A 15,006-nucleotide genomic window follows, 5' to 3' on the forward strand; every position below is an offset into this window, starting at 1 on the left:
AAAGCTGAATAAGATAAACTGCAAGAGGATTTGACAGTACTTGGGGATTGGGCAGGCAGGTGACAGGTGGAATTCAATTTCCAGAAATGCAACGTGCTTCATATGGGGATGAAAGATCCAGGAAGTGGTTGTTTCTTTAATAGTAAGTATGTAATATGCATGGGAAATGAAAAAGATCTGGGAGTCCCGATTGAGAGTAAATAGAAGCTACCGCAGCAATAATTCTTGGTCTCCACAATACAAAAAAAGATGAGATGAAGTAATGTGGAACGAGGCTAGTCTGGAGCATGAACATCGGCAAAGACTTGTTGGATCGAATGGACTGTTCTTGTGCTTTAAATACCATATAATATTATGTAATAATGATCTGGAACAATTGAAAGGTACAGAAGTGACCAAACGGAATGATTGAGTGGATGGAGGGATTAGATTCTGAGGAGCGATGACGCAAATTGGACATATTCTCATTTGAAAAGAGAAGGTTGAGATGCGATATGATTGCTGTTACCAGGATTCTAAATGGACTGGATACTATAGACCATTACAACCTATTTCACGTTGTCCAGAACAGTAAAACCAGAGGAAATGGTCAGTGTTTGAAGGATGATAAATTCAAAACTAATCAGAGAAAATATATTTCAGTGAGCGAGTGATCAATGTATGGAACATTTTCCACAGGGAGACGGTGGAGAAAGTTAGTATTGATTAATTCAAATGAAAATTAGAGAGATTTATTTCAGAAAATAACATTTTGCGACACAGTGTATCAGTAATTTGAGTACTGAGAAACATTGAGTCTAGCATTCTTGAACGGAGCAGATGGCTTGGACGTATGGTTTATAAAACTTTCCGTCACGTGGGGCTTCCTCACTTCATATCTGGGTCTGTAGTAGACCCATTGATAGAGATTGATTGCTATTATTAGTCAACAGCTCCATTATCATTATATCATGGGTTCACCAGGATGGTAGAAGGCAAATTAGATGGACCTTTTTCTTTTTACTTTTACCAGTTCATAAGTTCCTATGAGTTGCGATCTGGAAAGTTTTCCATTGTTTCATTATTTAATGGAATTAACAATGAAAGTAAATGGATATTTCACCATACTCTTGAACTGCTCTCTGAATTTAGTCTGGGTCACTGCATAAATAGAGGTATTTGTGCAGCAACTCAGGAGCTGGAGCATGAATCCTATTTCTAATACATATTGTGGTGGAAATACATTATCATACCCCAAATAGTACAATCGTCTCCACAGTGAATATACCACAAACACAGCCCATAACAGGATGAAATTCCCCGAGATAAGAAACAGTAAAATTATGGATTTCCTTCGATTCTCCATCTCTGGGTCTCTGTGAATCTCCCCACTGCTGTGGCCCATGAGTCTCCTGCGGCCTTTGTTGGCCACTAAAATGTGTCTGACGGTTAAACCATTGAGCAGCAGAATTAGAACAAATGGGACCCCCGGGGTTAGAACATAATATAGGAATTCAATTGCTCTCCACATCTGTGAATATGTAACACTGAATGTTACAAAACAAAATCGGGGTTCATTGACAAGTAGATATTGGCCTGTATACGTAAAGTAAAAGCTTAAGTTTTTACAAAAGAATAGCACAGTCACTGTTGCTAAAACTACAGCCGCCGTTTTCTCGGTGCAATATTTTGTTTTCAACCTCTGACAGCAAATGGCCACAAATCGATCAAAGGTGAAAGTGACGGTGAACCAGACAGAACAGTCTGTGGCTGCGTAAAGAAGGACGGCGTGGATATGGCAGACTTTAATTTCCAGCACAAAAACAAACAGAGAATGAAACGTAATAGGAATTTGCCTCAATATCAGATCGATGATAACGACCAGTAGATCCGCCGCTGCCATGGCCACCAGGGAGCGAGTGACACATTTGGAGAGACCGCACTTTCCCCGAGACAGGATCACAATCGTCACTAAATTAACTGTAAGAAAAAAGAAAGAAACTGCGGAATTCGACATCAGATTTAAAGCAAAAGAGACAGCTTGAGATATTTCTTTTTCCGGTTTTCAGGATGTTGCTGCATCCAGAGATAAAGTTTAATTACTTTCTGCCTTTGAGTGGGTTTGAAGCAAAATTACTCAGCATTGCAATTGGAAATAAACGTACAACTCTCATTAAATCCAAATGAAAATACTGCAGATGCTTGAAATCTGAAATAAGAAGAGAAAATGCTGGGAACACTCAACAGGTCAGGGGGCATCTGTGGAGAGAGATAAATAGTTCACATTTCAAGTCGATAACCTTTCTTCAGACCTGGAAGGCGTTAGAGATGAAAAACGTTTTAGCAAATCGATGGTCAGGGAAAAGGTGGTCGGGGGAGAAAATGATAGAGTGGTCTGTGGTAGGGTGGCGGGCAGCAGTTATTAAATGACAATTGAAACAAATATGAAAAATAACAAGCGGAAAATGGCGAATATACGTGAAAACACGGCGTTCTGTAATGGGAATCCAAAAAGACCAACAGCTCCCAGATCAACTTCCAGATCGAAGTCACTGAGCAGTTAACTGGTGCCATTTGCCGCAGATCTTTTGGATAATGCAGGATAAAATCTCCCATGGTCACTGGTGCTGCTCACTGCCCATTGAGACAGGGTTGGGGAAGGGGAATCTCCCATGGTCCCTGGTGCTGATCACTGTCCAATGATACAGGGTTAAGGTTGGGGAATCTCCCATGGTCACTGCTGATCACTGCCCAATGATACAGGTATGGAGAAGGGGAATCCACCATAGTCACTGCCCAATGATCATTGGTTGAGGAGAGGGATCGCCCATGGTCACCGCTGCTGATCACTGGCCTATTATTCTCGGTTTGGGAGGCGGGAATTTCCCATGGTCACTTCTGATGCTCACTACACAATGATCCTGGGATAACGAAGGAGAATCTGCTATACTTACCAATGATGCTCACTGACCAATGATCCTGGGTGAGGGACGGTTGAATAGAACCAATTTCAATCTTTGGATCACTTCCGAGTGATCGTGTGGTAAGGAGGGCAATACCCCCCACCCCCACTCTATGTATCTGATCATCCTTCAGTTTCTCTCTTCTAGAAAGTATATGTGTGGATGGCGGGGAAGGAGATGATTGAGGGAGCTGTGATGGTCCACAGAAGAGAATCATCTTCTGCCATTATTCAGACGTTCAGAATGTGTACCTGGATGTGGTAATGAAGGGCGGATGAGGTCTATGGTACATCAAATCAGGAATCGAGTGTACCAGAGTGATCCTTTGGAACTAGAATCATCGAACAGAGAACGGCTTCAAGAGAGAGAGGGAGTCAGACTTTACAGAAATCAGTTTCACAAATAATTGGTAAAATGATCGATTCATGAGGAATTAATTCAATTGTTTTCTTTTTAATCTTCAAATTACAATCTGTAATTGATCAAACTGTTGCAATTAGAACCTCCCCACCTACTATAAATAATCGGAATATTCCACATCACAGCGAGGATGAATTTTCAATCACATACACAAACACTTTATCAGTATGGACTGTGATTTTAACTCGACTGTTTATATGTCCCACTGCTGATCATTGGCCTATTAATCTCGGTTTGGGAGGCGGGAATTTCCGATGGACACTTCTGATGCGCACTGCACAATGATCCTGGGATAGGAAAGGAGAATCTGCTATGGTTACCAATGATGCTCACTGACCAATGATCCTGGGACATTGGTCATAATATCACCCTGTGTTTTATGTTAAACCTTGAGCATACAGGCCAGCAAGTCTAATGGCAGGGGTGGGAAAACTATTAGAGACCATTGTGAAGGTCAAAATGTATTCTCACCTGGCGAAGCATACGTTTATAAGGGACAGTCAGTCGCGGATTTGTTAAAGGCAAATCGTTTCTCACAAACCTGGTTGAGTTCTTTGATGAAGTATTAGAGATGTCTGTTGAGGGTTGTGCAGGACATCTGATATATGTGGACTTTCAAAAACAATTTGATAAAGTACCAAGTAACAGACTTACTCGGAAAATAGAAACACATGGGATTATATGGACGGTGGTAACTTGTGTACATAATTGACTAAGAGATAGGAGGTAGAGAGTCGGAGTGAACGGATTTTTTTTTTGCTGGATAGAAGTATGCGGTGGGTCCCACAGTGGTCGGTATTCGGACCATTGCTTTTCTTGTGATATTTCAATGATTTGGTCTTGTGGCTGGGAATGCAATTTCTAAGTTTGTAGATGATACAAAACTTGGCACTGTAGTAAGTGAGGAGGTTAGTATCAGAATTCAGGAGGACATGGACAGACGAGTGAAATGGGCAGTCACATGACAGTTGCAATTTAATCCGGATAAGAGGCACGTGATGAATTTTGGGAGGAACAACATGGAGAGGCAGTATAATCTCAATGTCACCATTTTGAGGGGGTGCAGGAGAAGAGAGACCTGAGGGTGCATAGTCACAAATCTTTGAACGTGGCAGGGCAAGTTGATAAGGCAGTTAAGAAAGCATATGGGATATTTAGCTTTGTAAATAGGGGCATAGAATACAAAAACAAGGAAGCCATGCGAAATGTTTCCAAATCACTAGTTAGGCCTCAGCTGGAGTAGTGTGTACAATTCTGGGCAGCACACTTTCAGAAGGATGTCAAGGTCTTGGAGAGGATATAGAGAAGGTTTAGTAGGATGATACCAGGAATGAGGGACTTCAGTTATGTGGAGAGATTGGTGAAGCTGGAATTGTCCTTACAGCTGAGAAGGTTAAGGGGAGACCTAATAAAGGTATTCAACATTATGAGGGGTTTCAATAGAGCAAATAGGGAGAAACTATTGCTTCTGGTAAGTGCGTCAGTAACCAGGGGTCATCGATTTAAAATAATTGGCAAAAGAAACAGAGGGGAAATGACGAGAATTGTTTTCACACAGGGTGCTTTTGAGATCTGGAACGCACGAAGTGAAATGGTGGTGGAAACAGATTCACTAGGAGCTTTCAAATGCAATTGGACCTGAACTTGAAGAGGAGACATTTGCAGGATTATGGGGGAAAGATGGGGTGTGGGACTAAATTGGCCAGCCCATATAATGAGCCGGCACAGGCATTGCGGTCTGAGTTGCCTCCGACTGTGCTGTCAGTTTCTACGATTCTATTAATAAAATGGAACATACATGACGCAGTCCTACCTGGAGCTAACAGTAAAAAGCGAGTGCCTTTCATTCATTCATAGTAGGTACACCATAGGAAAAGGTCATTCGGCCCATTGTGCCCGTGCTGGCTCTTTGAAACAGATATCGATCACGACCATCAATTGTTCTTTGCCCATCGCCCTGCATATTTTTTCCTTCAAGAGCTTCTGGCTCTTTTACCAATCGCCTTAAATCATTGTCCTCTTTTTACCGACTCTTCTGCCACTGGAGACAGTTTCCCATTATTTACTCTGTCTAAACCGCTCATGATTTTGTACACCTCTGTCAAATCTCCCCAAACCTTCTCCCTTCTAAGGAGATCAATCCCAGCTTCTCTAGTTTCACTACATAACTGCGGTCACTCATTCTGGCACCATTCTCGTAAATCTCTTCTACCCCCTTTCTAATGCCTTTACATCTTTCCTATGGTGTGGTGCCCAGAATTGAACACAATGCCTCAGCTGAGGCCTAACCAATGTTATATAACTTCCTTGATTTTTTACTCTATGCCTCTATGAATAAAGCCCAGGTTCCCACATGCTTTCTCAACAGCCTGCTCAACTTTTCCTGCCACCTACAAACATTGGTGTACACACACCCCCAGTTATCTCTGCTCCTCCACCCCTTCAAAATTGTACCATTTCGTTTACATTGCCTCTCGTCATTCTTCCGAGAAAAATACATCACTTCATTTTTCTCTGCGTTAAATTGCATCTGCCAGTTTCACCAGTCTGCCGATGTCATCAGAAAGTGGGTTACTATCCTTCACATTGTTTAATACATTTCCGAGTTTCGCGTCTTCTGCAAACTTTGAAAATATATCCTCTATACCCAAGGTCATTAATACATATCAAAAAGAACAGTGGTCCGAATACTGACTCCTGGGGAACAACACTGTATACTTCCCTCCAGTCTGAAAAACAAACGTTCACCAGGACTCTCTACATTTTGTCCCTTCGCCAATTTTGTATCCATGCTGCCACTGTCCCTTTAATCCCATGGGCTTTAATTTTGCTAACAAATGTGGTATGTGGCACTTTATCAAATGTCTTTTGAAAGTCTATATGCACAACATAAACCGCATTACCCTCATCAACCCTCTACGTTACTTCATCAAATAACTTAATCAAGTTAGTCGAACACGATTTTGCTTTAACAAATCCGTGCTGTCTTCATTTTATTAGCCCATACGTTCCCAAATGCCAAGTAATTTTGTCCTGGATGACCATCCCGAAAAGTTTCCTAACCACTGACGATTGGCTGACTCACTTCCAATTGCCAGGCTTATCCCTTTCCCTTGTTATGTAAAAGGGTGTGAGATTTGCAATCCTCCAGTCCTCCGGCTTCGTCTCCATACCAAAGGAGAACTTGGAAATTGTGGCCAGTGCCTCTGCAATTTGTATCCTCAATTCCCTCTATAATCTAGGATGCATCACATCTACATCGGGTGACTTTTCTGCTTTGAGTTCTGCCAATCTTTTAATTACCTCCTCGTTATCTCGCTTTATCCCATCGATTATCACAACTACTCCTCGTTTACTGCTACAGTGGTAACACCCTCTCCCATGCACTCTGCCTTCACAAGAAGATCTCTTTTGTTGTCCCTATTCGTTCCCACCCTTCCTTTGACTACCCTTCTACTATTTGTTGTTTGCAGAAGTCTTTTGGGTTTCCTTTTAAGTTAGCTGCTAATCTTTTCTCATATTCTCTCTTTGCCCTTCTTATTCCTTCTTTAAATCTAATCTCTACATTTTGTATTCAGCTTGGTTCCCTTCTTTATTATGAACCTTACGTTCATCGTAAAACTCATTTTTCTGTTTCCTTTTAATCTCTATTTTTCAATCATTCTGGGGGCTCTAGCTTTGGATGCCGCTGCATTCCTTCAGGATGTGTCAACTTTGTACCTGAACCAACACCCCATTGAAGGCCTTCCATTGTTCAATGACTGTTTTGCTCCAAATACACCATTTATTTCCCCAGAACGAGGTACAGCACCGTTTCCCTGCTGGTTGGTATGGAAACGTACTTTCCAAAAAGTAAAGGGCACGATTAAGAAGTATGAAGAAAATACAACAATTTGCTGCTTGCTTTATAGTGAGGAAGAAATCTGGAAACTGCTGGAAGTTATCAATGGACTAGTCAGGTGGGCAAACAATTGGCAAATGGAATTCAATCCGTAGAAGTGTGAGGTCTTACATTTGGAAAGGAAAAACAAGGCCAGGGAATATACAATAAATTGGAGGATACTGAGAAGTGTAGAGGAACAGATGGACATTGGAGTGCATGCCCATAGATCCCTGAAGGTAGCAGGATAGGTAGTTAAGGTGATTATGAAGGCATACGGGATACTTTCCTTTATTAACCGAGGCATAGAATATAATGTTCTGTGAATTATAAATGCGATTTCATTTCGAGGTTTTCATTTTCACATCGTTCACCTGACGAAGGAGGAAGCCTCCGAAAGCTTGTGAATTTAAAATAAAATTGCTGGACTATAACTTGGTGTTGTAAAATTGTTTAGAATATAAGAGTAGGGAGGTTATGCTGGAACTCTATAAAACACTAGTTAGGCCACGGATAGAGTATTGCGTACCGTTCTGGTCACCACATTACAGGGAAGATGCGTTTACACAAGAGAGTGTAGAGAGGATATTTACGAGGATGTTGCCAGTACTGGAGAATTTTAGCTGTGGCAAATGATTGGATAGGCTGGGGTTGTTTTCATTGGAACAGAGGAGGTTGAGGGGTGATTTAATTTAGTTGTATAAAATTATGATGGGCCTAGATAGAGTAGATAGGAAAGACGTATTTCTCTTAGCAGAGAGGTCAATATCCAGGGGGCAAAGATTTAAAGCAATTGGTAGAAGGATTAGAGGAGAGTTGAGGAGAAAGCTTTTCAGCCAGAGGGCGGTGGGTGTCTGGATCTCACTTCCTCAAACGGTGGGAGAGGCAGAAACCGTCAACTCATTTAAAAAGAGATGAAGTGTTGTAACCTACAAGGCTACGGACCAAGAGTTGAAAAGTGGCATTTGGCTGGATAGCTCTTTTTCAGCCGGCACAGACACGAGGGGCCGAGTGTCCTCCTTCTGTGCCGTAAATATATAAGATTCTATAAGTTTAAAGTTCTCAATAGCACATTTCAGGAATTCCTCCCCCTCTTTGCCCTTTACACTGTTACTGCCCAGTCAACATTGTGATATTTTAATTCCCCCATTATCACTTATCTATACTTCTGGCATCTTTCTACAATTTGCCTGCAAATTTACTCCTCGATCGCCTTCCCACTATTTGGAGGCCTATATTATGCACGAGTAATTTAATAGCTCCTCATTGTCCCTTAAATCCCACCAAATAGATTATGTCTTTGACCCCTCAACTACACAATCCGGTTCCATAGCTATAAGAGTTTATTTGGTCAATCATGCCAGCCCCTCCTTTCTTTCTTTCTCTATCTTTCCTGAATACCTAGAAGTCAGGAGTATTAAGTAACCGATTCTCCTCTTCTTTGAACCAGGTGTCTCTTATTGCCGCAATATAATAGTCCCCTGTTGAGACTTGATCATGCACCTCACCAACCGCATTTGCCACAGTACGTGCGTTTACTCACTTTGGGTCTAAAATTATCTTAGATCGCCTCTCATTTGCCCCTGTCCGAGGTCTCCTATTTCTGAACTATTCTTTACTCTCGAGCTACTTGTCCCCCGCCCCCTGTCATCTTTGGACCATTTTTCTCCTCTCCAATGTTTCAACCTCGTACACAACCCCCTATCAAATTAGTTTAAATCCTTCCCTACAACATGAGTTAATCCTCTCTCGGGGCCATTGGCCCCAGCTATTTTGAGGTTCAACGTTTTCATCTTGTACAGACCCCTCTTGCCCCAGAAGTGGTCCCAATGCCCCAGGAATCTGCAGCCCTCCCTCCTGCACCATTGCTCCAGCCATGCATTAACCTGTGTTACCCTACTATTACTGTGCTCACTAGCGTGCAACACTCGGAGTAATCAAGACATTACTAACTTGAGGTCCTGCTTTTTAACTTCCTCCCTAGCTCCTGAAACTCTGACTGTAGGATGACGACATTTTCCATCCTATGTCCTTAGTTCCCACATGGAATACGTGTTCTCTCTTTTCGCCTTCCCTCCTCAAAACATTCTGCACCCTCTCATTGAACTATGGCAAGGGCACAACTGTCATATCCTGAAAACATGGAGCATTATCAGAAACATAAAATGGAAAGAGAGATTGGAAGAAATAATGTGATAAACACGGGGAAATTCTGCTTCAGCGATTGCGAGCCCGATATTTTCTTCTGATTAAGGTGAAACGCGCTGTAAATGACACGAACAGTTACAATGATTCACTGAATGAATCACTTGATTTTTTAATCAACAAAGAAAACAGGTAACAGCAAAGATAGGACAATAAATATAAGAACAACAGTAAAAATTCAAAAATAGGGAATAAACAGCTGGATATAGTGAATAACCAGTAACACTAATGACAGCAATGATTCGGCAATAAGTGTAAGAACAATAGTAGCATTAAACACATTTAGAGAATACATAACTGATCAACCAGGAGAACCAACATCAGTGACCATCATGTTGTAAAGGAAAAGAATGAATATTTACAGCTAAACTGATTTACCTCCGAACATCTGGATATAGGGAGAGACCAGAAACACGGTAAATTACAGTGAGGCGGAATCAATACATGAGGAGAGCGGTGATACAATAAAAGCCGCAATTTCCACAAGTTCACAACGCCTTGGGTGAGGAGGAACTTGCTCAATTTGCCTTTTACTAGATTCAACCTCTGCTCCCTTGCCCTATACTGTCAGTTTAATTTGAAGTAATATTCCAGATTTATGTTTAATTTTATCCAATAAGCATCTCATTTCTAGGCTGACAAGTCCAAGTTTCTCCTATATTTCCTCATCATTCAGACTCCTCACACTGGGATCAACCTCTTGAATCTTCACTGCACTGCCTCAAGCGACTGACGGTCTCTTTTGTTTCTCAGCGATCTGAACTGCAACCCGACGAGAGGACTGCAGTTCGATCACAACTTCTTCTAACTTGTCTTCTACCGTCCTGGCTGTTGGTCCAAATTCTACTGATTTGATCATTGCTTCTGTGTATTGGTTGGCCAGCTTCAGCACCGAATCTACTCAGGCTCCGGATCTCTCTCAACCTTGGCCGTTTATAGCGAGATACAATGACTTACCCGGAGCTCCAGCAGTCAGTATAGGATAGTAAATCCTTTGTATATCCCAAAGTGCAACGAGTATCCGATACTGTACTTGGAGATTCGGAATCATTCTTTAGATCTCTGTGAGATTCACCTATCCCTGTTGTGTGCTGGAGGCGATGCTCCGACAGGCACTAATAGATAACCCAATGAAATGGTTCTCCTATTAATAGTCAATGGAAAGCTCCCGTGAGACACTTTGGTTCCATAGAGACAGACATGAATTACAGTTATTGAACAAACAGATTATGTTCGGTCATTTCATAGCAATAATTTTTCAGATGCATTTCTATTTTCATGAGATATTTCACCGATGTTAATTGAAATTCCTCAAATCGGAGAATATTATTTTATTGGTTACTGGGAATATCAGAGAATGTGAAACCTACAGTCTGATAACACTGATGTGAATTGAGAGTACCTCCAATTATAGACCATATTACTCTCAAATACCAATTAATATTGGAGGTCAAGAGATTTACTGTTCCCTTCTTAGGATCGGGCTTAATTTTCACACTTCGAATTTGAACCTTATCAGTGGTCAGCTTGGAGACTTCCTACAAATATTATCTCCATTTGCCTCGTCCTTTACAAATATTGTTACACCACTAGACTTCTTACAGGTATACAGAACCATAGAATCATAGAATGAGGCCATTCAGCAGATCGTATCTGTGCTGACTCTTTGAAAGAGCGATCTGATTCGACCCATTCCCCTGCTCTTGGCCCATAACCCTGCATGTTTTCCGTTCAAGTATTCATAACAACTTGCTTGGTGAAAAATAATTCTACTCGTCTCGCCTCTGTTCCTTTGCCGATGACCTTAAATCTGTGTACTCTGGTAATTGACTTTCCTGCCCACTGGACTTAGTTTCTCCCTAGTTCCTCTATCAAAATCATACATGATTTTGAACACATCTCTTAAATTTCCCCTTAACTTTCTGTGGTGTGAGGAGAACAGCCCCAGCTTCTCCAGTCTCTCCACGTAACTGAAGTCCCACCTCCCTGGTACCATTCTAATAAATCTTCTCTGTATCCTTTCTAAGGCCTTGACATCCATCCTAAAGCGTGGTCCCCAGAATTGGTCAAAATACTTCAGTTGGAGCCTAAACAATGATTTGTAAAGTTTAGCATGACCTCATTGCTTTTGTACTCTATGCCTCCGTTTATGAAGGCAAGGATCTTGAATGATACTTCAACATTGTACTGTGCTACCACCTTCAAACATTTGTATGCATACACCTCCAGGTGTCTCTGTTCCTGGACTCCATTTAAAATTGTACCATTTAGTTTCTATTGACATTCCAAATTCGTCCGACCCAATGAATTACTTCACAATTCTCTATGTTAAATTTCATCTGCCATGTGTCTACCCGTTTCAACAGTCTGTCTACGTCCTCCTGAAGTCTGTTACAATCCTCCACATTGTTTACTACATTTCTAGTTTGTGTCATCTGCAAACTTTGAAATTGTCCCCTCTATACCCAAGCCCAGGTCGTTCATATATATCAACAAGAGCAGTGGTCCTAATACTAACGATTGGGTAACACCACTGTATAATTCCGTCCTGTTTGAATAACGACCTTTCTGCTTCTGTCTCTCAGCCAATTTCGTATCCACGCTGCTCCCGCCCCGTTAATCCCATGGATTTCAATTTTGCTATCACGTCTACTATGAGGTGCTTTATCAAACGCCTTTTAAAAATCCGTGCACGCAACATTAACCTTCATCAACCCTCTCCTTTACTTCATAAAACAATCCAATCAAGTTAGTCAAACACGATTTGTCTTTAACATATCGGTGCTGGCTGTAAATTATTAAAACATTTTTTTTTCCAAGTGACAATTCATTCCTTCTTGGATTGATGCCTTTAAAAGTTGCACAACATCGATGTGAGGTTGCTTGGCCTTGAGTTGCCTGGTTTATCACTTTCTCCTTTTTTGAGCAGGGATGTGAAATTTGCAATCACCCCGTCCTCTGGCACCGCTCCCATATCCAAAGAGGATTGGAAACTTGTGGCAAGAACCTCTGTTATCTCCATTCTTACTTCCGCCAGTAACCTCGGTTGCATCACGTCCGGACCAGGTAATGTTTCTACTTTGAACGCTGCCAACATTTTAAATACCTCCTCTTTAACCATTGTTATCCTATCCAATATCACTGCTATCTTGTCCTTGACTGTCACATTGGCAGCATGCTCTTCTTAATGATGGCGATGCAAAATACACCTTTAACATCTCAGCCATGACCTCACCTCCACAAGTCGTTCTCCATGTTGGTCCTGAATCAGCCACTGACTTCCCTTGACTACCCTTTTACTATTTACATTTTTGTGAAGACTTTTGGATTATCTTTTATGTCAGTTGCTAAAATATTCTCATGCTCTTATTTTGCCCCTCATTTCCTTTTTTAGTTGTCCTCTGTACATTTTGTATTCAGCTTGGTTGTCCAATATATTAGGAACCTGACATTTATCATAAGCGTCCTTTTTCGGTTTCTGTATAATCTCTATATCTTTAATTATCCAGGGAGCTCCAGCTTTGAATGCCCTTCTTTTCGCCCTCGTGGGAATCCGTCTATTGTGTACCCGAACTATGGCCTATTTGAAGGCCTCCCATTCTGCAAACTCTTGCCTGATAATAGAAGTCGTGCAATCAAAACGGATTTGCTGAAGAGAAACTAATGTTGTTGTCTTGAAACAGTTAGTGCACCAGTTAACGTTACTGTACATCGTATAAGAAAGCGTGATTGGATGGACAGAAGTGATGAAAGGGTGGCTGACCGCCTCTGGGTGGCAGGGAAATTTTACAATTGAAGTACGCCATCGATCCCAGCAACTCGGTGGTCTTAGTGCACGATTCATGATTTGGGGCTCTCGCTGCTTCAAATCCCGGACAAGCACTGCTGTTTTCCATTTTTAGTCAAGATTCACCAATTGGCTTCAGCCTTGCAGAATTCAGGATTGACTTATACCAAGAGCATGATTGAGCTCCAGTGGATAGGATGGAGTTGGTTTGATGACGCAATACACATAGAGAGAAGAAAATGTCGCAAGGTGGTTTGGGCATTGAAGCTGAAGTGAATTTATCCCAATTCAGGTGATCCCATTAGTGCAGATTGCAACATGTCCTGTATTGACCGGGAATCGAAGCGGTGTCTCCCGCGTGATACGCTAGAATTCTACACCAGAACCACCAATGCCCACACGGCAGCTAATGGCAGGTGTCAACCGAAAAGAAAGAAATAACAGTCTGACAGAGATGCTGGGATAAACCAATGCAGTCTGATCCACGGCCGTACAAGATATGCCGCTTGGAGCTGGAGTATTGTGTCCAATTCCGGGCACCACACTTTGGAAAGGATGTCAAGGCCTCGGAGAGGCTGCAGAGGAGATTTACCAGAATGGTACAAGGGATGAGGGAATTCCGTTATGTGGAGAGACTGGAAAAGCTGTGATTGTTAGAGCAAAGAGTATTAAGGGGAGATTTAATAGAGTTGTTTAAAATTATGAGGAGTTTTAAGAAAATAACAACACAAGGAATAGGAGCAGGTGTTGGCCAGACGGCACCTCGAGCCTGCTCCGCCATTCAATCAGATCATGGCTGATCTTCGACCTCAACTCTACTTCCCTGCCCGATCCCCATATCCATCGATTCCCGTAGAATCTAAAAACCTATCGATCTCAGCCTCGAATATATTCAATGACTCAGCATCCACAGTCCTCTGGGAAAGAAAATTCCAAAGATTCGCAACTCTCCGAGTTAAGAAATTCCTCCTCATCAAAGCCTTAAATGTCTGACCCCTTATCCTGAGACGACCCAGCTTCTGCAGTCTATCCTCATAACTGAAGTCCATTCCAGTAAATATTTTCTGCATCTTTTCTAAAGTCTTCACATCGTTCCTAAAGTGCGGTGCCAAGAATTAGACACAATACTCCAGTTGTAGCCGAACCAGTGTTTTATAAAGGTTATCATAACTTCCTTGCTTTTATACTCTCTGCCTCTATTTATAAAGCCCAGAATCCCGTATGCTTGTTTAATCACGTTCTCAACCTGTCACACCACCTTGAAAGATTCGTGCACATAAGCCCCCATGTCTCTCGGTTCCTGCACCCCCTTAGATTTGTACCATTTAGTTCATATTGCATCTCCTCGCCCTTCCTGCCAAAATGCATCACTTCGCACTTGTCTGCGTTAAATTTCATCGGCCATCTGTCCGCCCATTCCAGCAGCCTGTCTCTGTCCTCTTGAAGTCTATTACTATCCTCCTCATTGAACACTACACTTCCAAATTTTGTGTCACCTGCAAATTTTGAAATTGTGCCCTGTACACCCAAGTTCAAATCATTCATATATATCAAAAAAGCAGTGAGCCTCGTACTGACCCTTGGGGAACACCACTGTCTGCCTTCCTCTAACCCGAAAAACAGCCATTTACCACTACTCTCTGTTTCCTGTCACTTCACCAATTTCGTATCCATGCTGCCACTGCCCCTTTTGTTCCATGGGGTTCAATTTTGCTGAAAAGCCCATTATGCGGCACTTTATCAAACGCCTTTTGGAACTCCATATGCACAAC

At 41.9% G+C, this 15,006-nt stretch overlaps 1 protein-coding gene across 1 annotated transcript in view; it reads right to left on the minus strand.

Annotated features, from left to right (window-relative positions):
- Window positions 1-12,568, minus strand: part of LOC137315196 (C-C chemokine receptor type 3-like) — a 46,517-nt gene extending 33,949 nt beyond the window's left edge. The window contains exons 1-2 of the mRNA XM_067980075.1: window positions 12,346-12,568; window positions 1,643-1,959 (exon numbers count right to left, since the gene is read on the minus strand). Coding sequence (XP_067836176.1) covers window positions 1,643-1,959; window positions 12,346-12,568 — 540 coding nt within the window. The remainder of the gene's footprint in view (window positions 1-1,642; window positions 1,960-12,345) is intronic.
- Window positions 12,569-15,006: the final 2,438 nt, after the last annotated feature.

The sequence above is a fragment of the Heptranchias perlo genome, unplaced genomic scaffold (assembly GCF_035084215.1).
Source record: "Heptranchias perlo isolate sHepPer1 unplaced genomic scaffold, sHepPer1.hap1 HAP1_SCAFFOLD_54, whole genome shotgun sequence".
Taxonomy (NCBI): domain Eukaryota; kingdom Metazoa; phylum Chordata; class Chondrichthyes; order Hexanchiformes; family Hexanchidae; genus Heptranchias; species Heptranchias perlo.